At 43.8% G+C, this 25,000-nt stretch overlaps 2 protein-coding genes across 5 annotated transcripts in view; one reads left to right on the top strand and one right to left on the bottom strand.

Annotated features, from left to right (window-relative positions):
- DMTF1 (cyclin D binding myb like transcription factor 1) overlaps nt 1-14,393 on the top strand; it is a 93,318-nt gene extending 78,925 nt beyond the window's left edge. For all 3 annotated transcript variants that reach the window (XM_073619537.1, XM_073619539.1, XM_073619538.1), the window contains 2 exons: nt 10,189-10,330; nt 13,437-14,393. In XM_073619537.1, coding sequence (XP_073475638.1) covers nt 10,189-10,330; nt 13,437-13,534 — 240 coding nt within the window. In that variant the 3' untranslated portion in view covers nt 13,535-14,393. The remainder of the gene's footprint in view (nt 1-10,188; nt 10,331-13,436) is intronic.
- Nucleotides 14,394-24,079: 9,686 nt separating this feature from the next.
- Nucleotides 24,080-25,000, bottom strand: part of TMEM243 (transmembrane protein 243) — a 30,879-nt gene continuing 29,958 nt past the window's right edge. For both annotated transcript variants that reach the window (XM_073619535.1, XM_073619534.1), the window contains one exon: nt 24,080-24,654. In XM_073619535.1, coding sequence (XP_073475636.1) covers nt 24,532-24,654 — 123 coding nt within the window. In that variant the 3' untranslated portion in view covers nt 24,080-24,531. The remainder of the gene's footprint in view (nt 24,655-25,000) is intronic.

Below are 25,000 nucleotides of genomic sequence, written 5' to 3'. Positions count from 1 at the left end.
GAAAACGCACTAGGCTTTCCTCTGTTCCCCAAGACCCTCAGACAGAGGAGCTCTGGGATAAAGGAGATGAATCCCTTTCAGAGGTTCAGGATGGGACGGATGATTCCTCTTCAGAGGAATCAGGTGGAGAGGGACCCTCTGCGACTTCCCAAGAGAAGAAAGTCTTAGTGCAGATCCTCACTGGATTGGTCCGCTCCACATTTAAGTTGCCCATACCTGAAACTGCTAAAGAATCCTCTTCTGCTTTGGGGTCACTGAAACCTTTCCAAGCAGCACATGCTTTTCCTGTTCATACTTTACTTGAAAAGCTCATTTATTCTGAGTGGGATCACCCAGACAAACATTTTTTTCCGCCGAGAAAGTTTTCAACACTTTATCCGATGGAAGAAAAGTTTATTAAAATGTGGGGAATACCGGCTATTGATGCCGCCATTTCCTCCGTAAATAATAGCCTGACTTGTCCTGTAGACAATGCTCAGATGCTCAGGGATCCTGTAGATAAAAGGATGGAATCCCTATTGAAGGATGTTTTCTCCTTAGCAGGATCAGTGGCCCAACCTGCAGTAGCAGCGATTGGAGTCTGTCAATACTTAAGAGACCATGTTAAGCAGGTCATCAAAGTATTACCTGAACAGCAGGCCCAGGGGTTTGCTAACCTTCCAGCGGCCTTATGCTTTGTGGTTGACGCCATTAGAGATTCTATTGTGCAAACCTCCCGTCTTTCACTGGGGTTGGTGCATATACGTAGAATCCTATGGTTGAAAAATTGGTCAGCCGAAGCACCATGTAAGAAGCTACTGGCTGGGTTTCCATTTCATGGTGCAAGGTTGTTTGGAGAGGACTTGGATAAATATATCAAGAGAATCTCTTGTGGGAAAAGCACTCTCTTACCTGTCAAGAAGAAGAGTAAGCATCCCTCTTTCAAACGGACTCTTTCCCCAGCGCCGGGGGCTTCAGCCTCCAGGCAGTCTCGACGGCCCCCTCCATCGGGGTCCAGGGACAAAAGAAGTCCTGGGGAAAGAAGCCTACTAGGCAAAACACTGAGACCCCTGCATGAGGGGGCGCCCCCGCTCACTCGAGTGGGGGGAAGACTGCGACAGTTCTCAGAGCTCTGGCAGGAGTACTTCCAGGACAGATGGGTAATCTCCACGGTAACCTTAGGGTACAAGCTGGAGTTTCAGGAATTCCCCTCTCATCGGTTCCTCAGATCAAATGTTCCCAGAGACCCAGAGAAGAAGCAGTCGCTCCTTCTAGCGATAGAGCGACTTTTGTTGCAGGAGGTCATTATGATAGTTCCCGCAAAGGACCAGGGATTGGGCTTCTATTCCAACCTTTTTACGGTCCAAAAGCCAAATGGGGTTGTCAGGCCCATTCTGGACTTAAGGGATCTAAACCGATTCCTAAGGATTCAATCCTTCCGCATGGAATCAATTCGAACAGTAGTTCCCACCCTGCAGGGAGGAGAATTTCTGGCATCAATAGACATCAGAGATGCATATCTGCATGTGCCCATTTTTCCTGCTCATCAGAAGTTTCTGCGCTTCGAGGTAGGAGGGCGCCATTTCCAGTTTGTGGCTCTGCCTTTCGGGATAGCCACTGCACCTCGAGTGTTCACAAAGATCTTGGCTCCTCCTCTGGCCAGATTAAGGGCTCAGGGTATAGCTGTCATAGCATACCTAGACGACCTGCTCTTGATAGACCGGTCGGTAGCCGCTTTGAATGGAAACTTGAGGACCACGGTCAGGTATCTAGAACACCTGGGTTGGATCCTCAACTTAGAAAAGTCTTTTCTAAAACCAGTAAGAAGACTGGAGTATTTAGGTCTGATTATAGATACAAGCCAGGAGAAAATATTTCTACCCCAGGCAAAGATCACTGCTTTGAGAGAGCTGATTCTGACAGTAAGGACCAAGAAGGGTCCCTCAGTCCGCCTTTGTAGGAGGCTACTAGGGAAGATGGTGTCTTCATTCGAAGCAGTTCCATATGCTCAGTTTCACTCAAGAATGCTGCAACACAGTATTCTGTCGACCTGGAACAAGAAGGTTCAGGCATTAGACTTTCCGATGCACCTGTCGCATGCAGTGCGTCAGAGCCTCAATTGGTGGCTCATACCCGAAAACCTGCAGAAGGGGAAATCCTTTCTACCGGTTACCTGGACGGTGGTAACAACAGATGCCAGTCTATCAGGTTGGGGAGCAGTTCTGGAACAGGCTGCGGTCCAAGGGGTATGGTCCAAGACAGAGAGGACCTTACCCATCAACATTCTGGAGATCCGGGCGATACATCTAGCTCTAAAGGCCTGGACTATCAGGCTACAGGGTTGTCCAGTCAGGATCCAGTCCGACAATGCCACAGCAGTGACTTATGTCAATCATCAGGGAGGCACCCGGAGCCGAGCTGCTCAAAAAGAGGTGAACCAGATCTTAGTCTGGGCAGAGATGCATGTGCCATGCATATCGGCAGTTTTCATCCCGGTAATAGAGAATTGGCAGGCGGACTATCTAAGTCGCCAGCAGTTACTTCCAGGGGAATGGTCTCTGCATCCCGACGTCTTTTGGGACATATGCCAAAGATGGGGGGTTCCAGATGTAGATCTCTTTGCATCCCGAGTCAACAAAAAGATAGATTTGTGGCAAGGACAAAAGATCCTCTTGCATGCGGGACGGATGCGTTGGTGATTCCGTGGCATCGGTTCTCACTGATTTACGCATTCCCGCCTATTCTGCTACTACCACGACTGCTTCGCAGGATCAGGCAGGAAAGGAAGTCGGTACTTCTGGTGGCCCCCGCTTGGCCCAGAAGGACTTGGTATGCAGAAATAGTAAGGATGACAGTAGGTTCCCCGTGGACACTACCGGTACGCCCAGACCTGTTATCTCAAGGTCCAGTGTTCCATCCTGCCTTACAAACGCTAAATTTGACGGTTTGGCTATTGAGACCCACGTTCTGAAGAGTCGCGGGCTGTCGGGTCCTGTCATATCTACCTTGATTAATGCAAGGAAGCCAGCTTCCAGGATGATTTATCATAGAGTCTGGAAAGCTTATATAACCTGGTGTGAATCCAGAGGTTGGCATCCCAGGAAATATGTCATTTCAGCGGCCACTTGCTTCGCATTCTTTGGTCCGAAACTTTATGCAGGGGGTGATGCGTCTTAATCCTCCGGTTAAAGCGCCCCTAAACCCCTGGGACTTGAACTTGGTCCTGGCTGTGTTACAGAAACAGCCTTTTGAACCAATAAGTCAGATTCCTTTGGTCTTGTTGACAAGGAAATTAATTTTTCTGGTGGCCATCTCTTCTGCTAGAAGAGTATCAGAATTAGCAGCTCTTTCCTGTAAGGAGCCTTATTTGATTATACACAAGGATAGAGTGGTACTACGCCCTCATCCTAGTTTTTTACCGAAGGTGGTTTCTGATTTTCATTTAAACCAAGACATTGTTCTACCTTCCTTTTTTCCAGATCCCTGTTCTCCGGAAGAGAGATCTCTACATTCGTTGGATGTAGTAAGAGCAGTTAAGGCCTATCTAGGGGCAACTGCTCAGATCCGCAAGACGGATGTTTTGTTTGTACTGCCAGAGGGTTCCAATAGAGGACAGGCAGCGTCAAAAGCTACCATTTCTAAATGGATTAGACAGTTGATCATTCAAGCTTACGGTTTGAAACGGAAGATTCTTCCGTTTCAGATCAGGGCACATTCCACAAGGGCTATTGGTGCTTCTTGGGCAGTGCATCACCAGGCCTCTATGGCTCAAATCTGCAAGGCCGCAACCTGGTCTTCAGTTCATACATTCACCAGATTCTATCAGGTGGATGTGAGAAGGCATGAGGATATCGCCTTTGGGCGTAGTGTGCTGCAGGCAGCGGTACAGGGTCCTCAGGTCTGATTGCACCCTACTTGGTTGTGGTTTCCCCCACCTCAGGTAGCATTGCTCTGGGACATCCCATCAGTAATTACTGAGGCTCTGTGTCCCGTGATGTTCGAGAAAGAAAATAGGATTTTTTAAAACAGCTTACCTGTAAAATCCTTTTCTTTCAAAGGACATCACGGGACACAGAGGTCCCGCCCCTCTTTTAATACACTATATTGCTTGGCTACAAAACTGAGGTATCCCTGCAAGGGGGAGGGATTATATAGGGGGTTGAACTTCCTGATAGGGTGTGCCAGTGTCCAATCACCAGTGATACCTATATAACCCATCAGTAATTACTGAGGCTCTGTGTCCCGTGATGTCCTTCGAAAGAAAAGGATTTTACAGGTAAGCTGTTTTAAAAAATCCTATTTTTCCACTGCCCCTGCACGGCGGCTTGTCTCAGGTCTCCTCCCAGCCATCCCTCCCTCACACACATGCCGAACCCGTCGGATCGGAGTCCCGCGCTCGTGCGGGAAAACCCTCTTTTGGAAGAGAGGGGAGGGGGTGCGCAATGTGACAGAGGGGGTGGGGTTTAGCGCGGCGTTGGCTGGGCTTAGCGCTGCGTTGGCGTGCAGCAACATCCAGCACGGGAGTATCTTAAAAGCTCCATTTTTGCTGGCTATTGTCAGAAGGGGGTAAAAACACCCCAAAAAAGGCCCAAGAGGGACTCCTTCAAGCTCAAAAAAGCCTAAACGCATCTCTACAATGGCATCCTCCCCTGAGAGATCTGAAGTGGCTGGTCAGAGTCAGCCATCAGGGCCGTCAGGTATTGCAACTGTTTCCAACACTGCAGCCCCTGTCTATATTACTGAAGAGGTTTTTTTTCTCAACCATATTAGGATTGGAGCAGAAAATAGCGGCTTTAATAGCATCCCAGAGTGGGACTAAGCGTGTTAGGTCCCCTTCCGTTACCCAGGACCCTCAAACTGAGGAACCAGGGGCGGGAGATGATGAATTTCTCTCAGGGGACCAGGAAGAGGCTGATGACTCCTCTTCTGAGGAGTCAAATGCGGAAGGATCAGGTTCACAATCTGAGAGATTGATGGTACAATCTCTTACTGAAATGGTCCGCTCCACATTTATGCTACCATTAGCCGAGTTGGTTGATGAGCCCACTGCTTGTTTGGGTTCACTAAAGCCTCCACAAGCTGTTCATGCTTTTTCTATCCATTCATTGCTGAGAAAGCTTATGTTTTCTGAGTTGGATCACCCAGATAAACAGTTTTTTCCTCCGAAAAAGTTTTCAACACTTTATCCTATGGAGAAAGAATTTAATTAAAAAATGGGGGATGCCAGCAATTCACGCTGCTATATCCTCTGTGAATAAAAGCCTGACTTGTTCGGTAGACAATGCTCAAATGCTGAAGGATCCAACGGATAAAAAGTTGGAATTCCTATTAAAAAAAAAAATTTCTCTGGCAGGGTCAGTGACTCAGCCTGCGCTGGCAGCAATCGGTGTATGTCAATCCTTGAGAGACCAGTTTAAACAGGTGCTCAAGATTATTCCTGATCAGCAGGCCCAAGATTTGGCAGGCCTACCAGGGGCGTTATGTTTTGCAATAGATGCTATGAGAGATCCTATTCTCCAGGCCTTGCGTCTTACGCTGGGGCTGGTGCATATGCATAGAATACCATGGTTGAAAAATTGGTCAGCCAAAGCACCATGGAAAAAGCTCCTGGCTAGTTTTCCATTTTGCGGTGAACGGTTGTTTGGGGATGTTCTGAATAAATACATCCAAAGAATTTCTAATGGGAAAAGTTCACTTTTGCCAGTTAAGAAAAGGAATAAGCGTTTTTCTTTTAAACAAGCTTCTTCTCCAGTGCCAGGGGCATCAGCCTCCAGGCAGTCACGATGGCCTCCTCCGTCAAGTTCAAGAGGTAAACCTCAGGGTCAACCCCAGGGACAAAAGAGGTCCTGGGGAAGGAAACCTACAAAATAAAATACTAAAACCTCCTTATGAAGGGGCGCCCCCACTCGCTCGAGTGGGGGGAAGGATGCTTACCTCCATGTACCTATTTTTCCCGCTCACCAGAAATATCTACGCTTCGAGATAGAAAATCTTCTTTTTCAGTTTGTAGCTCTGCCTTTCGGTCTAGCTACTGCACCTCGTGTGTTCACAAAGGTCCTGGCTCCTCCTCTAGCCAGATTAAGGGCTCAAGGCATAACGATTCTAGCTTACTTAGACAATCTGCTCTTGATAGACCAGTCAGTGGCCCGCTTAGACCAGAGTTTGGTCACCACAGTCAGCTACCTGGAGTACCTAGGTTGGATTCTCAACCTAGAAAAATCTTCCTTAAAACCATCAAGGAGATTGAAATACTTGGGTCTGATCATAGATACAGCTCAGAAGAGGGTGTTTTTGCTCCAGGCAAAGATCAGTGCCATAAGGGAACTGATTCAGGTGGTCAAAGCAAAGAAGAATCCTTCTATTCGACTTTGCATGAGATTGTTAGGAAAGATGGTGGCATCATTCAAGGCCGTTCCTTATGCTCAATTTCATTCAAGATTACTGCAAAACAGTATCCTATCAGCTTGGAACAAGAAGATCCAAGCTCTAGACTTCCCAATGTGTTTATCTCCAAAGGTGCACTAAAGCCTCGGTTGGTGGTTGATAGCCAAGAATCTGCAGCAAGGAAAATCCTTCCTATCAGTTACCTGGAAGGTGGTAACAACAGATGTCAGCCTTTTGGGTTGGGGAGCAGTCCTAGAAGAAGCGACTGTCCAAGGGAAATGGTCCAAATCAGAAATTACCTTGTCCATCAATATTCTAGAGATTCGGGCAGCACGCCTGGCCCTCAAGGCCTCGACGCTCAGGCTACGGAATTGTCCTGTCAAGATCCAATCCGACAATGCCACAGCAGTGGCCTATATCAATCACCAAGGGGGCATGAGGAGTCGTGCGGCCCAGAGAGAGGTGAATCATATCCTAACTTGGGCAGAATACAACATACCTTGCCTTATCGGCAGTCTTCATTCCAGGAATAGAGACTTGGCAGGTGGACTACTTGAGTCGCCAGCATTTGTTGACAGGAGAATGGTCTCTTCACCCTGATATCTTTCTGACAATTTGTCAAAGATGGGGAATTCCGGACGTGGATCTATTTGCGTCCAGATTAAACAAAAAGATCAACAACTTTGTGTCAAGAACAAGGGATCCGCTGGCATGCGGAACAGATGCCTTGGTACTCCCGTGGAATCAGTTTTTACTGATTTTATACATTCCCTCCTGTTCTTCTGCTTCATCGACTTCTTCGCAGGATCAAGCAGGAAGGGAAGCCGGTGATTGTTGTGGCCCAGGAGATCTTGGATCTTGGAGATCGTAAAGATGGCGGTAGGGGACCCATGGACCATACCACCACGGCCAGACCTTCTCTCGCAAGGTCCGGTATTCCATCCTACCTTACAAACGCTAAATTTAACGGTTTGGCTATTGAGACCCACATTCTGAAGAAGCGTGGGCTGTCAGGTTCAGTGGGGTCTACTCTGATTAATGCAAGGAAGCCGGCCTCCATAGTCATATATTATAGCGTCTGGAAGGCATATGTCTCCTGGTGTGAATCCAGGGGTTGGCACCCCAGGAACTATGTCATAGGTAGAATCCATGACCTTCTACAGATGGGATTAGAAATGAAGCTGGCCTTGAGTACTATCAATGGCCAGGTTTCGGCCTTATCGGTATTATTTCAACAACCACTTGCTTCACACTCTTTGGTTCATAGCTTTATTCAGGGGGTAATGTGGCTTAATCCTCCGGTTAGGTCACCCCTGAACCCTTGGGACTTGAATCGGCATTACAGAAACAGCCTTTTGAGCCGATACGACATATTCCCTTGGTCCTCTTGACAAGAAAACTAGTTTTTCTGGTAGCCATATCTTCTGCAAGAAGGGTATCAGAGCTGGCTGCTCTGTCTTGTAAAGAGCCATATTTGATTATTCATATGGATAAGGTTGTATTGCGTCCTCATCCTAATTTTCTACCGAAGGTAGTGTCAGGTTTTCATTTAAACCAAGATATTATTCTACCTTAATTTTTCCCAGAACCCTGTTCTGTGGAAGAAAAGTCACTACATTCTCTTGATGTGGTGAGAGCAGTCAAAGCCTACTTAAAGGCAACTGCTGAGATTAGAAAAACAGATGTTTTGTTTGTGTTGCCTGAAGGTCCCAAAAGAGGACAGGCAGCATCGAAATCTACTATTTCTAAATGGATTTGACAAGTGATTGTTCAAGCTTGTGGTTTAAAGAGGAAAGTTCCTTCTTTTCATATTAAAGCACACTCCACCAGGGCTGTTATTACTTCCTGGGCAGTGCATCACCAAGCCTCCATGGCTCAAATCTGCAAGGCAGCAACTTGGTCTTCACTCCATACATTTACCAGATTCTATCAAGTAGATGTAAAAGGTCATGCAGATATCGCCTTTGGGTGCAGTGTGCTGCAGGCAGCAGTATAAGTCCTCTGATCTCATGGTACCCTACTTTTGTTGTCTCCCTCCCTTCAGTTGGCATTGCTATGGGACATCCCACATAGTAACTACTATGGGTCTGTGTCCCATGATGTACGATAAGAAAATAGGATTTTTATAGCAGAAAAATCCTTTTCTTTGAAGTACATCACAGGACACAGAGGTCCCTCCTTCTTTCTGGTATACACTTGTATTGCTTTGCTACAAAAACTGAGGTACTCCTCAGTTTTGGGAAGGGTTATATAAGGAGTGGACTTCCTGTCTTAGGGTGTGCCAGTGTCCATCACCTGAAGGTGGCCTATAACCCCCAGAGTAACTACTATGGCTCTGTGTCCTATGATATACTTCAAAGAAAAGGATTTTACAGGTAAGCTGTTATAAAAATCCTATTTTCTCAACCAGGGTTCCATGGACTCCTAGGGTTCCTCCAGAGGTTGCTAGGAGTTCCTTGAGCAATGAGCAATTAGTGCCGCTCAGATATGTTCCCACTGACACCACTGATCTTTTTAGCTCTCTGTAAGGGATTCATTCTTCTTAATGGCCACAAGTATAAGGAGCATTCTTCCCATTGATCATCACACTAATGTATCATGAGTTGTAGATATAGTCATTTTTAGCAGGGGTTCACTGAGCCCATAAAGTTAATTCAAGGGTTCCTCTACGTTGAAAAGGTTGAGAAAGGCTGCATTAAACTTTTAATCTGCAATAAGGGAATGGGGTAGGGGACATAGTTTTTTTTTTTTTTTTTTTTCTTGCATCACTATCTTAACCGGTTGCGGACCAGCCGCCGCAGTTTTACTGCGGCAGGTTGGCTCCACTGCGCAAAATCACGTTAATGTACGTGATCTTGCGAGGTCCATATAGCAGGCGCCTGCCGCGAGCTCCATGAGTTCGACCGCGGACATCGGTGATTGTCTCACGGAGAGGAAGAACGGGGAAATGCTGATGTAAACAAGCATTTCCCCGTTCTGCCTAGTGACAGGACACTGATCACCGTTCCCCATAATCGGGAGCGGTGATCAGTGTCGTGTAACACATAGCCCCTCCCCCCCACAGTTAAGATCACTCCCTAGGACACACTTAACTCCTGCAGCGCCCCCTCCTGGTTAACCCCTTCACTGCCAGTCACATTTACACAGTAATCAGTCCATTTTTAATCGCACTGATAGCTGTATAAATGTGAATGGTCCCAAAATAGTGCCAAAAGTGTCCGATGTGTCCACCATAATGTTGCAGTCACGATAAAAATCGCCGATGGTCGCCATTACTAGTAAAAAAAAAAAAATTATTAATAAAAATGCCATAACTCTATCCCCTATTTTGTAGACGCTATAACTTTTTTTGCGCAAACCAGTCAATAAACGCTTATTGCGATTTTTTTTTTTTTTTTTTTTTTTACCAAAAATATGTAGAAGAATACGTATCGGCCTAAACTGAGGAAAAAAAAATTTTTTTATATATATTTTTGGGGGATATTTATTATAGAAAAAAGTAAAAAATATTGTTTTTTTTTTCAAAATTGTCGCTCTTTTTTTGTTTATAGCGCAAAAAATAAAAACCACAGAGGCGATCAAATACCACCAAAAGAAAGCTCTATTTGTGGGAAAAAAGGACGTCAATTTTGTTTGGGTACAACGTCGCACGACCACGCAATTGTCAGTTAAAGTGACGCAGTGCCGAATCACAAAAAACGCTCTGGTCAGGAAGGGGGTAAATTCTTCCGGGGCTGAAGCGGTTAATTTTAACATCGTTTACCAACATTGTAATTTATAATGAACTGCATATGAATAGTTAATATACCTTTTCATTTGGTACAGAATATTGGACCTTCTGCTCTAGAAGAACATGCCAGCAAGTCTCCAGTAGAAGAAACAGTGCTTATTGTCCCATCATGTCATAGTTACATTCAAAGTGATGATATTGATGGAGAATCTGTGCTTCCTCTTACCACACTTGCAGGTAGCAGGCTTTATTGTGTTATTTTTGTGTCTGATTTATAGTTGATGTCATATGCCAGTGTCTACCCTATTGTGTTGGTTCATTTACAGTTGTGAATGGGTATTAGGAAAATATGACATATTTGTAAAGGAGAACCAAGTAGAATTATGAGAATTTGTCATCAAAATAAAAAAAACCTTTGGGTATAAAGTGCTGGCATCTAGAAAAAGCTGCATATACCTACCAAATGCTGAACTGAGCCAATCTAATGCGCAAAGCTTTTCCACTTCCAGATAGTGGCTAAACTTCTCTTCCCATACTACCTCCTTTTATGTCTATTAGCCAGTGAGGCTGCCAGTCATAGTGTTGGGCCAATAGGAATGTATGGGGGGTGTGTACAACATAACCAGAAGTGTCAACGCTTTGCCTGTCAAAACTGGAGCTCTCTCAAAGTTACTGAACTTTATATTTTTAGCAGTTTTTTATGTTATTGACAAATTCTCTTTAAAAAGCAGGATGTTCTTTAAATGAGTAGTTTTGTTTTTTAAATCCCTAAATGTAACCAATTTTACTTACTGCAGCTCTTCAAATTCCAACAAGCTCCCTTTCTGTTCCCCCACCTCTGTATAATGCTGACATTTCCTGCAGGACAGGAAAAGCTTTCATCACATCATATGAACTGAGATTTTTGGTTTCCGCCCCAGCTGTGCTATGTGAGAAGGAAAGGGCACATAAGTTCAGTTTGTATAGCTTCAAACTGTCTTGTTGGAGCTTACACGGTGCTACAGACTATTTCTCTACCTCCATGTGACAGTGATGGACCAATTGTGAGTCTCTAGTGTCACATGGGGGAAGTGAATGAGTCACATGCTCACTCATACCTGGAAGTGCCATGTAGTGCTTTTTGTCAGGGGAGCAAAGGAACGGTATGCCGCTGGTAGAGCAGGGGAAGGGAGTTAAGTGATCTTATTTTTCCCTGTATGGGCAAAAAAATGTTTTGCTTTAAGAAAAAAAAAAAAACTGTACAATAGCAAACTATTTTAATGAGGCCAGAGATTGCCTAAAGTCCACAACACAGCTGTCACTTTCAAAACTGGCACGTAATTCGCTCACAGAATCTGTGACTTGTATTTCCCAGCGGAATAAAAGTGCACTGATCACTGCACTCTTATGCCCCGTACACACGATCGGACTTTCCGTCAACAAAACCGTGGATTTTTGTTCGAAGGTTGTTGGCTCAAACTTGTCTTGCATACACACGGTCACACAAATGTTGGCCAACAATTACGAACGTGGTGACGTACAAGACGTATGACGAGCCGAGAAAAAGGAAGTTCAATAGCCAGTGCGGCTCCTTCTGCTTGATTCTGAGCATGCGTGAACTTTTGTGTGCCGGACTTGTGTACACACAATCGGACTTTCTGACAACAAAGTTTTGTTGGTGGAAAATTTGAGAACCTGCTAGCAAACATTTGTTGGCGGAAAGTCCGATGGCAAATGTTCGATGAAGCATAAACACGGTCAGACTTTCCGACAACAAGATCACATCGAACATTTCCTGTGGGAAAGTCCGACCATGTGTACGCAGCATTAGTCCACTGACACTTCCTCTGGCTCACCAACTTAAAGGCCATACCTCTGGGGAGGGAGTTGGAAGAAGAGTCTGCAGGAGCCTGACATTGTGAAAAATAATAAATGCACATTTTTTCCCTGCAAATATATGTGCATTTATTATTATTATTTTTTTTAGGTGAATGCCTTTAATTTGTATTTGCTTTTATAAAGCTGAACTCTGGGATAAGCAAATATTTTGTAAAAACAAGAGGGCCATGTACATACTTAAAGTGGTTCTAAAGATAGAAGGTCTTTTTTTACCTTAATCCATTCTATGCATTAAAGTGGAAGTAAAGTCCACTTTTTAACCTTGTACCTATGGGTAAGCCTATAATAAGGCTTACCTATAGGCACAGTGAATAGCAGCCAGTGACCCAGCACATGCATGAAGGGATGGCATACCTGTGCTGATCCTTCAGAGCTTTGAGCCGGAGCTCCCGTGCATATGACATCATCCCGGCCCTAGCCATCCATAGAGCCAGAGTCCATGAACCCAGAAGGTTAAAGATAGAAGAGCCAGAGAGCTGTGACAGCACTGTGCTGGGGTCTCTGTGTCCAGGTAAGTCTGTCAAAATGTTCTAGTACATTATGACTTAAACCTGTAGGGGGGGGGGGGTTTTGTTAAGGTAAAATAAAAAACCTTTTGCATGCAGTTCCCTGCCCCCCCCCCCCCTTACTTACCTGAGTTTTTGATCTCAATCCAGCTGTGTGCACGAGAGAAGAGGCTCTGTCTGCGCTCTCCCACCTCATTGGCTCAGAGACAGTGCCTCTGCTGCTGTCAATTGGAGCCAGTGACAAGGGAACAGGGGGCAGGGCTGAGCCTGCTGCCAGTGAGGCTCAGAAGCGAAACGCGTGTGTCCCCCATAGAAAGTGGCTTGTTATTGGGGCACTTAGCAGGGGGGGGGGAGTGCTGGCTGGGTACTTGAGAAGCAGGAGGAGGATGATTGGGGCTGCTCTGTGCAATACCATTACACACAGCAGGTAAGTATAACCTGTTTGGTATTAAAAAAAAAAAAAAAAAAAAAAAAAAGAAAATTACGTTTAGAATTACTTGGAAACTCGGTGTGCTTTGTGTATTTTTCCTCTGCAGTAATCCAGTGTGAAACATTTTTTTTTCGTACAGAAGCTGTCTTTTAATCAAGACCAGTCACTGCTGCTCTCTTTGTGCAAGGTGAATGATCTTGTATCCGCCCCTTTCTTGTAGTGGGTGGAGATGCTGGGTTCCTCCCATAGCTCTGCTCTCTACACAGGCCATGTGCAGCACAGTAATGATGTCACTGCTACTTTTACAAGGTAATTACTAGATTTGTAAAGACGGAGCACACAAGGAAGATTTGTGGCTTTTAAGAAATGTATTTAAATTAAAGTGTTTGTGCCGAGTTCAGCTGTAAATTTAGATAGATGTATCTCTACATATTTATATTTTTAGATTCCCCCTTTGCATGGTTGATTTTACACATTATGTTCTGCCATGTACAAAACTGATCATCTTTTATTTCTTTATTTTTTCTAGATCCAATATTGCAGCATCACAGGAATAAATCCCACAGTCTCGTCTCCTTGGTTGATGGACCAGACTCTGATGATTTAAAAGATGTGGAGGATTTATAGAACTGCTTCCTAACCATTCCTAGACTTGCTGCACGCATTCTATTTTCCACCCTCACTTAGCTGCTACAAAGAAGAAAACTGTTTTGGCACCAGACCAGTTACTATTACACTACAAATTATGCACTATTATGTTATCACCAGCTTATATTGTTACAGTCAGGTATTTTCAGCATCATTAACCAGCTATGCTCCTAAGCTGAATCCTTTATCATAGTTACTTTGTCAGCCAAAGTTTCATTTGGCTGCATTTATGCCTCAGCAAGAGAGGTGTGTTAGCATTCATCACTATAAAAGGCACATCTACATCTGAAGCAGCAGGGTATACATGCAACCCATCAAAAGGCAGAGCTGTGAATACGCACTAAAGACTACCTTCATTGCAACCCACTGATACTAGTCTTGGGGCAGACAAACCACTGTGAGTGAAATTGCACACATTATTACTGCCCTGGAATTAGCACTAGTCTCAAAATATGGATAAAATCAGCCCTAACATGTAAATATGAGCCTTAATTAGCTTGAATAAAGCAGACCATTAAGCTACAAACTGCTTGTACAATCACCTTTTAGATTTACCAACAGGTATGTGATGCAAGCTCCTGTGCAATTGCATAGAAATTGACTTGATTGCATAGGTTTGGCATCATTACATTGTAAATATGATTGTACAATTCAGATTGTAGTGTGTCACATGTCTTGTGACATCATCACTAGGGATAAGCTACTCGAACATCGGCTGTTCGCAAGTTCGCCGAACAGCAAACAATTTGGGGTGTTCGCAGCAAATTCGAGTGCCGCGGAACACCCTTTAAAAGTCTATGGGAGAAATCAAAAGTGCTAATTTTAAAGGCTTATATGCAAGCTATGGTCATAAAAAGTGTTTGGGGACCTGGGTCCTGCCCCAGGGGACATAGATCAATGCAAAAAAAAGTTTTAAAAACGGCCGTTTTTTCAGGAACAGTGATTTTAATAATGCTTAAAGTCAACCAATAAAAGTGTAATATCCCTTTAAATTTCGTAGCTGGGGGGTGTCTATAGTATGCCTGTAGTATGCCATGGCGCATGTTTCCCATGTTTAGAACAGTCTGACAGCAAAATGACATTTCAAAGGAAAAAAGTAATTTAAAACTACTCGCGGCTATTGCATTGCCGGTCCGACAATACACATAAAAGTTCATTGATAAAAACGGCATGGGAATTCCCCACAGGTAAACCCCGAACCAAAATTTAAAAAAAAAAAAAATGACGTGGGGGTCCCCCTAAATTGCATACCAGGCCCTTCAGGTCTGGTATGGATTTTAAGGGGAACCCCGCACCAAAATAAAAAAAATAAAAAAACCGGCGTGAGGTCCCCCCAAAAATCCATACCAGACCCTTATCCGAGCACGCAATCTGGCAGGCCGCAGGAAAAGAGGGGGGGACGAGAGAGCGCCCCCCCCTCCTGAACCGTAACAGGCCACATGCCCTCAACATTGGGAGGGTGCTTTGGGGTAGCCCCCCAAAACACCTTGTCCCCATGTTGATGAGGACAAGGGCCTCATCCCCACAACTCTGGCCGGTGGTTGTGGGAGTCTGCGGGCGGGGGGCTTATCGGAATCTGGAAGCCCCCTTTAACAAGGGGGACCCCCAGATCCCGGCCCCCCCTGTGTGAAATGGTAAGGGGGTACAAAAGTACCTCTACCATTTCACTAAAAAACTGTCAAAAATGTTAAAAATGACAAGAGACAGTTTTTATAAATTCCTTTATGTAAATGCTTCTTCTTTCTTCTTTCATCTTCTTCTTCTGGCTCTTCTGGTTCTTCCTCCGGTGTTCTCATCCAGCATCTCCTCCACGGCGTCTTCTATCTTCTTCTCCTCGGGCCGCTCTGCACCCATGGCATGGGGGGAGGCTCCCGCTCTTCTCTTCATCTTCTTCTCTTCTTCTCCGGGCCGCTCCGCATCCATGCTGGCATGGATGGAGGCTCCCGCTGTGTGACGCGTCTCCTCTTCTGACGTTTCTTAAATAACGGGGGGTGGGGCCACCTGGTGACCCCGCCCCCCTCTGACGCACAGGACATGACGGGACTTCCCTGTGGCATTCCCCGTGACGTCACAGGGAAGTCACGTCAAGTCACCGTGCGTCAGAGGGGTGCGGGGTCACCGTGTGGCCCCCCCCCCCGTTATTTAAGAACCGTCAGAAGAGGAGACGCGTCACACAGCGGGAGCCTCCCTCCATGCCAGCATGGGTGCGGAGCGGCCCGAGGAGAAGAAGATAGAAGACGCCGCAGAGGAGATGCTGGACGAGAACACCGGAGGAAGAACCAGAAGAAGAAGGAAGATAGAAGAAAGAAGAAACATTTAAATAAAGGAATTGTCAAAAACTGTCTCTTGTCATTTTTAACATTTTTGACAGTTTTTTAGTGAAATGGTAGAGGTACTTTTGTACCCCCTTACCAATTCACACGGGGGGGGGGGGCCGGGATCTGGGGGTCCCCTTGTTAAAGGGGGCTTCCAGATTCCGATAAACCCCCCCGCCCGCAGACCCCCACAACCACCAGCCAGGGTTGTGGGGATGAGGCCCTTGTCCTCATCAACATGGGGACAAGGTGTTTTGGGGGGCTACCCCAAAGCACCCTCCCAATGTTGAGGGCATGTGGGCTGGTACGGTTCAGGAGGGGGGGGCGCTCTCTTGTCCCCCCCTCTTTTCCTGCGGCCTGCCAGGTTGCATGCTCAGATAAGGGTCTGGTATGGATTTTTGGGGGGACCCCACGCCGTTTTTTTTTTTGTTTTTTTTTTTGTTTTTTTTTTTTATTTTGGTTCGGGGTTCCCTTGTGGGGAATTCCCATGCCGTGTTTATCAATGAACTTTTATGTGTATTGTCAGACCGGCAATGCAATAGCCGCGAGTAGTTTTAAATGACTTTTTTCCTTTGAAATGTCATTTTGCTGTCAGACTGTTCTAAACATGGGAAACATGCGCCCCTTTACAGGCATACTATAGACACCCCCCAGGTACGAAATTTAAAGGGATATTACACTTTTATTGTTTGACTTTAAGCATTATTAAAATCACTGCTCCTGAAAAAACGGCCGTTTTTAAAACTTTTTTTTTTGCATTGATCCATGTCCCCTGGGACAGGACCCAGGTCCCCAAACACTTTTTATGACAATAACTTGCATATAAGCCTTTAAAATTAGCACTTTTGATTATTCATGTTCGTGCCCCATAGACTTTAACGGTGTTCGCGTGTTCGAACAAACTTTTTTCCTGTTCGCATGTTCTGGTGCGAACCGAACAGGGGGGTGTTCGGCTCATCCCTAATCATCACCACCACCCTAAGTGCTGGTGCTGTCACAAGTTCCCACTAAGTAGGTGTTGCTGTTTAAAAAAAAATGCAAACATGTTATGTGACATTACAGCCATTGAAGAAGGGTGGTTTATATGAAAACTGAGATTGAATTTTGATCTTAATATACTTTTTTTAAAACGAAAAACCTTCCATTTTCACCCTAATCTTACAGAGAAGAGGTCCTGATGAGACAGACCTGTGCTATAAAAGAGACATATTGGGGTTTATTCATGAAAGGAAAATGAGCAGTTCACTTGCAAGGGTCTTTATTAAGCTAAGAGAATATTCCCTTGCAAAGTGAACAGCCCATTTGCCTTTAGTAAATCAACCCTTTAGGTATTAGTCAGTTGCCGGGTCTTGGGCAATTCTTTATTTACAGAGGTTGCTTTGCTTTTAGTTTACAAATGCCACACGTGTATTGTATAAGCTTGTTATACAATATCAGTCTTTTAATGGCTGTCTGGGTTTTTGAAGCAAATTCTGGCATGCTACTACTGTATATTGTTTTCCATATAGAGCACTAAAGTTGATTACTAGATGAAGGTAATATAAAGTTTGTAATTGAACATACTAAAAGCTAAAACAATCCTGTCAAAGGTGCTAATATATGTATTTGCTATTTATAGGTTTAAGATTTATATCTGGACCTAAAGTGTGGCGTGACAAGATGGAATGCAAGTTTATGCTGAAAAATAATTATTTTTATCCCCTTTGTTGAGTAACTTATAAATATCTGATGGCTGCAGCTGCAATTATTCCAAGTTATGTCAACTGTGAATTTTAGCTGCAAGGCATATGATGATATGTTTACACACATTCCTATGTAGTAGTAAGCTCAATTCCATAGGCCACATACAATTTGGGACATATACAACATTGACTGAGAAAGCCTAAAGTATAACTAAGAGCCCTTTCACACCGGGCTGCCCATAGCTATTTTTAGCAGCGTTTTACCGTCAGATTAGCGGCGCATTTTGGCCGCTAGCAGGGCGCTTTTACCCCCCGCTAGCAGCCGAGAAAGGGTTAAAACCGCCCACAATAGCAGCGTTTTGCCGGCGGTATCCCAGCGCTGCCCCATTGATTTCAGTGGGGAGCAGTGGTGAAGGAGCGGTAAACACACCGCTTCAAAGAAGCTGCTGGCAGGACTTTTCCTGACGTCCTGCCAGCGCAGCGCTCCAGTTTGAAAGCCCTCGGGCTTTCACACTGGAGACAGTGCTGCAGCTGTTTGAGGGCGGATTGCAGGCACTATTTTTAACGCTATAGCGCCTGCAAAACGCCCTCGGTGTGAAAGGGGTCTTAAGGCAAAACTTTTTTTTAGTTTTGGACAGAGTAAAGATGGATTGGAACACTTGTCAGTTCTTATAGCGGTCTGTGTCCATGCTAAGGAGATTCACCCTCTCTATTTGTCCTGTTTACCAATATCATTAAAAGAGAATCCCAAATTTTGGGTTGTCTCCAGAAAAGTAATAGAGGGTAAATCTTCCAATGGGGACACTAGTTCTAGTGACCCGTGAGGCCTCAAGGAATTCCCTTAAAGCGGAGTTCCACCCAAAAGTGGAACGTCCGCTTTAAGGACTCCTGACCCCCTGCCCTGGTCATTTATTTTGGGGTGTGGAAGCAGGTACCTAGTTTTGACAGGTACCCAGCTCCCAATTCCGCTCATGGCACTGAGCAGAAGTTCTCCTCTTCCTCGCTGACACACAGGTCCCAGAATATTGCCCGGCCATTCAGAAGGCGCAGCACGATTCGCACCTAGCTGTAAAGCTGCAAGCTGTCACAGCCTGGTGCCCACACTTGCAATGCCGGCGGAGAGGGGAAGGAGAGAAGCGAGGCTTCGGGCGGCCACACCGCTGGACCATGGGACAGGTGAGTTTCTGTTTATTAAAAGTCAGCAGCACTTTTTGTAGCTGCTGACTTTTAATAAACACAGAAATGGGTGGAACTCCACTTTTAATTTAATTGCAGGGATTTCCTCTCACTTCCTGTTTGGCTACGGGACTGGAAGTGAAGAGAAAACTCACCAATGGGATATAGATGACGGAAAAAATTCTGATGGGGGTTATAACCCTCCCTTGATCTATCCAAAATGAAAGAAAAAAAAGTTTTGCCTATAGTTCTACTTTAAAAAAGATTTTGCCAACATGAATATTTTTCTATGGATATGATAATAATAAAAAATAAAAAACACTAAACTAAGAAAACCTAGCCAAAGAAATAGAAGCAATTCAAATATTAGAGAAACTGAACTGTGGAAGCTGTGCCCAAAACACTTGCCATGCCTTGTTCCACATTGTGTCTCTCTTTGGAGGTGACCATCTTGGGAGAAACAGGGCTTTGCTTTCTCATGTCAGAGCTGATTGCATATGACTGGTGGAGGGATATTCAAGAAGGTGCTATAATAGTTACATAGAATGGATGAACCAGAAGCAGGTTTATCCTTGCATTGCATTGCAGGTCCTTAGATACAGCTTTCTCTCCAGTAAGGAGCACATTAGTGACATCACCACATCTCATGTAAACTAACAGTCAGCGGCACAGTGCCTTAGATCTCACACTGTATCTATGATGATCAAGGCACAGAAAAAAAAAAAATGCTATTTTTCAGCAGGAATGTAGGACAAACATCATATCTATCAGGATACTGCTTAGGCACAGTTAATATTTTTCCAATAACATAGCAAATCTTCGCTTTTTGAGCTTGGGTCTATTTTAAGTGCTTGTGATGTTACCTAAAAAAAGATCTGTGTGAGATTAAACTCAGAGTATAACTAAAGGCCAATTTATTTTTTGATCGAGCCGAGATGGAAGAGAACTGTCAGGTTTCTATTGCTGTCTGTGACAACATTAGGGAGCGTAACCCTCCCTATTTGTCCTGTTTATCATTACCATTGATAACGAAAGTGAAATCAAATCCCAAATATTTAATTTTCAGCAGAACAAGGGCAGAGGGAAAGCTTCCAATGGGGACACTAATTCTGGGGACAACCAGGGATTCCCTCCCACTTCCTATTTTGTCTATGGGACGGGAAGTAAAGAAAAACCTGACAGGGGTTATAACCATCCCTTACTCTATCCAAAAAATAAAAAGTCTTCACTTTTAGTTCTTTTTTTAATTTACCTTTAACACACTAGTAAAATAAAAAGTAAGTGCTCTGATTATGCATACAGGAATAGAGGGGTTGTGTCTAATATTAAAAAGTTTGTTTTGTTTCTTCCCCTCTAGGACCAGTGCTTTTGATATATGGATAAGCCTTTTACATACCAGTTCATACAAACTTGTAACACATTGGCACTGATTTATTGAAGACAAATAGGCTAGTCACCTTAAAAAGGGAATTTTCAATTAGGCTAGTGATTGAGGTTAAAGTGGTTGTAAAAGGTAAAATTTGTTTTGTTTTTTTAACCTTAAAGCGGAGGTCCGCCCACCACTGCAAAAAATAAAAGCCAGCTGCTGGCTTTTAATAATAGGACACTTACCTGTCCTGGAGTCCAGCGATGTCGGCACCGCAGCTGATGTTTCTATCAGGTGTCGGGTGCTGCCGCTGCTATTGCGGGTAAGGTAACCCGGCAGTGCAGCCTTACGGCTTCACGCCGGGAACCCTACTGCGCATGCACGAGGCTCCGCTCCTCTCTCCTACTGGCCCAGCGACAGGAGGAGTGATCCGAGCAGTGATGTCAATAGCCACAGCCATGGCTCCCGAGTTATCCTGGGGGGGGGGGGGGGGGGGAGGGAGAAGGCGAATGAGTGGAAGTTCCACTTTTGGGTGGAGCTCCGCTTTAATGCATTCTCTACAGTGAGGTAAAATAACCTTTTTTATAGTAGCTGCCCCCCTAAATACTCACCTGAGCCCAATCTCGATCCAGTGCTGTGCACATCTGCAGCAGCTTGTCTCACAGGCTTGGCTGAGATCAGCAGGAGCCATTGGCTTCTGCTGCTATCAGGCAAAAGGGGGGACCGAACTGAACCGAACCGTGTGTCTGAATAGCTGCAAACAGTCCAGCTTGGGATCGTGTTCCCATAGAAAGTGGGTTCCTTTGAGGGTACTCAATGGAAGGGGGACCCCCAAAAAAAAGGATCGAGGCTGCTCTGTGCAAAACCATTGCAAAGTATAATATGGGTTTTTTTTTTTTCAATGAAAAAAAATGTAAAGCTCCGTTTACATATGCTGCGTCTCTGTTCACCGATTCAGGTCCAAATTATTGTCTGAATCGGAACCAAAGACCCACAGGACCCTTTTTAAATGCGGACCACAGTCACCCCAGAGCTGCCTAACCCGACTCCATTGAGAACCGGTCACAGTCTCCTGTTATGCAAATTGGAATCGGGGGGAAAACCCGCATCCAATTCGCATGTGTGAACCCAGCCTTAATCTTTACAATCACTTTAAGCTCTCCTGACATCCATTGACAATGCATGTGCAAGCAAAACATTTTTTTTTTCTTAATTTTTCCTTGCGCATGATTGAGTACGTTTTGCAAAGTGAATTTTCACACTTACTAAGCAAAATTTACTAAAGAAAAAAATAAATCACATTTGCTATGTGAAAATGTCCGTGGAAAATGAGCATCCTATTTACCATTAGTCAATCAACCCCATTGTTTAATTTTAGCTATATTTTGTCAGAGTGATCAAAGAAAGTTCAGGTCACTGTAAAAGCACACACATTATTATATATATAAAAATCTTTTTTTTTTGCTTAGCATATATTGTAAAAGGAAACATTTTTACCAATTCGGCAAAAAAAAAATAAAGTTTTAAGTGCTATTGTCCAGATTTAGAAGCTGAGATATACAGTTTTAAGACTTTTGTAATTCAAAGATGACCATGGCATAAGGTTCTACAAAGGATTCTGTTTGTCTGGACATCCTGGCCTGTATGTGGGGCTTGTGGACCCCTACCATACAGCATTGTCAGTGGAAAGCAAGACTCCTGTATATGCCCACAAATTCACTGGCAGTGTTAAGCTGCTGCAGAGGACTTTGATATGTTTCCTATATTGCAAGTATGTTTTAATAAAGTATACACATGGCTATTGGTAGTAATCAATCACACACCTGTCAAAATGATTAAGGAAGCGCTGTTCTAAATTTGCATGTTAACAAGCGGTTCTGGTAGTTTCTCTGAATACTGTCTGATGTAAAATGGGATCTGCGTGCATTTGTCAACCCTTGTAGGGGGGTGATCTTAGACCAAAACAAATGTATAAGCCAGGCAAATATTACTGATTTTTCTTATTAAGGATTTACTGAACTTTTCAGGGTATAATACTTTTTTTTTTTTAAATAATGATTTGACGTGAAGGTTAATCAAAGGGGACTTGATGATTATATTTGCTATTGTGCTGTTACACTATCTTTAAGAAATCGGAATAACCCTTGCATGACCATGCTAAAAGTATTGTAAAATGTTGTACCTGTTGAGTCCTACATATGAAAAAGGAATTCCCCTGACAAACCAGGCAACCATTTTAAATCGCTGTACCCTGCAGCAATAAAAAAAAAAAAAAAAAAAAAAAAAAAAAAAGGGGAGTCCAGAAAGCTTGACATTTCTGCAATCAGTGTTCTCTTTCCTATTAATAATATAACTCATGTACTTTCCATATGAACTACACAATCAAGTCGCAGATAAAGCCTGGTACGCAAGGAGGTCCTCACTAACAATCGATGCGATATTAGTACAGTGATCTCCTCGCTGAGCTATTGTGTTCTGACAGGGGGACCACCCCCCCCCCCCAAACACACTGGTCAGTCCTTGCAGCCATTGGCTGACAGCGCTGATCAGCTGCTGGTTTTCCAGCATGCTCATTTGAAGCCAGTCATGAGATCAGCTGTTAAACAACGACTTGTACACACGGGCTGAACGTCGTCTGGTTTCTACTGTATCAGCTGATTTTGCCCATGTGTACGGGGCTTAAGAGAGATATTACGTATTTGTAAGGATACAAGGGATGCCAGGTTGTGTTTCCCAGAGCCACCTGCAGTGTCGTGCACAGGAGCATGGGGAGCCACGCAGAAATTTCTTTTTGCATCTCAGGGACTGTTAGAGTCATGTGGACCCCTAAAACAGTAATCGTCACCCAATAGTATTGCTTTTCTATATAACTGCAGTAAGATAGAAGCAGTTTAGATTTAAACACTGCTTTCTAGAGTTGGGCTTCAAATGCAGTCATTTGAACGGATTACCTTTTTAAAAGCATGACTGCTAATGCTCTTCCATAAGCCTCCGAATCATCCCAATTAGATGAATTGTTGACTTCACTGGACAAGGCCTAGCAATTTTTGTACATGCACATTCCTTTTGTGTTTTCTCATTAAATAGAGGGGGTAAACCTATCTGTCCTGCACACGACCAATCAAATTCCTTATGCCATTGCTGTGATTGAAAATGAGAAACAAGCACTGGATTCTACTTTCTTTTGGTTTTAAAGTGGATGTAAACCCTCACATATACCAAGTGGAGTAAATGGCTTCAAATGATACACAGAGATGAAACAAATCTCCCTACATAAGTTTTACATGTATATTTGCAGTCCTCGGCTTGCTATATTCTTTAGAAAGTGCACATCATGTTAAAAAAAATTTTTCCTGTTAAGCACTGGATTTGAAGTCTTGGCATACACTGCGAGACAGCTGATTGGAGGAAAGGCACGCACACCCCCCCCCCCCCCCCCTCCACATAGGCAGAGGAAGGAAGAAATGTGCAGAGCTGTGCTGTGAATAGACCATCTCTCTGCTAATCTATTTATAGCACCCACACCACACAAATGTGGGGCTGGTTTTATCTCGGTTGTCGGAGAACTTGTCAGAATTTATCATGCTGATAACAGAGGAACAGAGCAGCATAAAGACACATGACTTGGTGCTTTGGAGAGAGATAAGAAAACACTACAGATATGTGCCCAGGTCAAATTTCATGAATAAGGTTTACATTCAATTTACAAAAAAAAAAAAAATCAAATTACTAAACTCCTATCCAGCAGTATCTCTAATCATCATATTAAGATCCCCAATAAGGCACTGTCAGTTCAGCTTGCTGGTTATGGGCATTAGATAAAGCCCTGAAACTCAGAAATAACCCTCCATTTAGGTGAATAAGCACAGGTTGTATTGATTTGTACTAAAAGGACACGTCGTCTACAATGTGCTAGATACGGTAGAGACCAGTTTAGTAGCAAGTTCTTTTTAGTGCTTAACCTTTTAAAATGTGAAGAAACAGATAAGTAAATTATTTTATTTATTGAAACCCTCTTGTTCAAAATGTTTTTCACAGCCTAATATAATTTTGGTCATGTGAAATATAGTACTTACTGGCATCTGTTGCATAGTAAAAAGAAAATGGTATTATATTTAAACAAAATAAAGATTAAATTTAACATTGTGTACTCCTTTGTTTCTTCGTATTCATTAGAGTAAGTCGTTCAAATAAAAAGAAAAAAAAAAAAAAAAAAACAACACAAAAAAGAAAAAAAGTGCCAGTCCGTGGCTCTTAGCAAAAGATTAAGTGCAACAATGGTTTAAAAGGTGAAAAAGTCCTTTATGGCAGTAACTCCTCCCTTCCTAAAATGGATAAAGGAAAATGTCAGTGCTGTTTCCACCCAGTGTCTTCATTCTCTGGCATTGCCATAAAATATGCTTCTCACTGCAGTTCATGTTGTTTTGTTCCCACAATTCATTTCCCCACATCGTGAAAATATAGGTTGGCACATATACATAACAAGACAAGTGAGAATAAAATGTAATATATGAGATTCCTAAACTTGGGCTCCAAGTCTCCTTGTCGGTACCAAAAAATCTGCAAAATAAATAAAAGTAATTTAAGAGAAAGTCATTTAATAGTAGAATAGATAGTAACAATATAGGACCTGTTCGTCCAAAAGTTGCCAGTTGCACCCAACCCCATCAGGTTTTCTCCTTACAGATTTACCCAATGTAGTATCGGTGAACTAAATGGGACGCGCCAATTTTGCTCCAGACACTTTTCCTGGGTTCTTGTCCATTTAGCACTCTATGGGGTTGATTTACTAAAGGCAAATAGGAGGGTCGCTTTGCAAGGGAATTTTTACCAGAGCCTAGTGAATGTGCTGAAATTTCAGTTTGCAAAGAATACCCCCCAAAAAAACAACCACACAAAACACACC

The sequence above is a fragment of the Aquarana catesbeiana genome, linkage group LG03 (assembly GCF_042186555.1).
Source record: "Aquarana catesbeiana isolate 2022-GZ linkage group LG03, ASM4218655v1, whole genome shotgun sequence".
NCBI classification, from domain to species: Eukaryota; Metazoa; Chordata; class Amphibia; order Anura; family Ranidae; genus Aquarana; species Aquarana catesbeiana.
The sequence above is the reverse complement of the archived record's forward strand: the minus strand, read 5'-3'. Positions and strand labels throughout refer to the sequence as shown.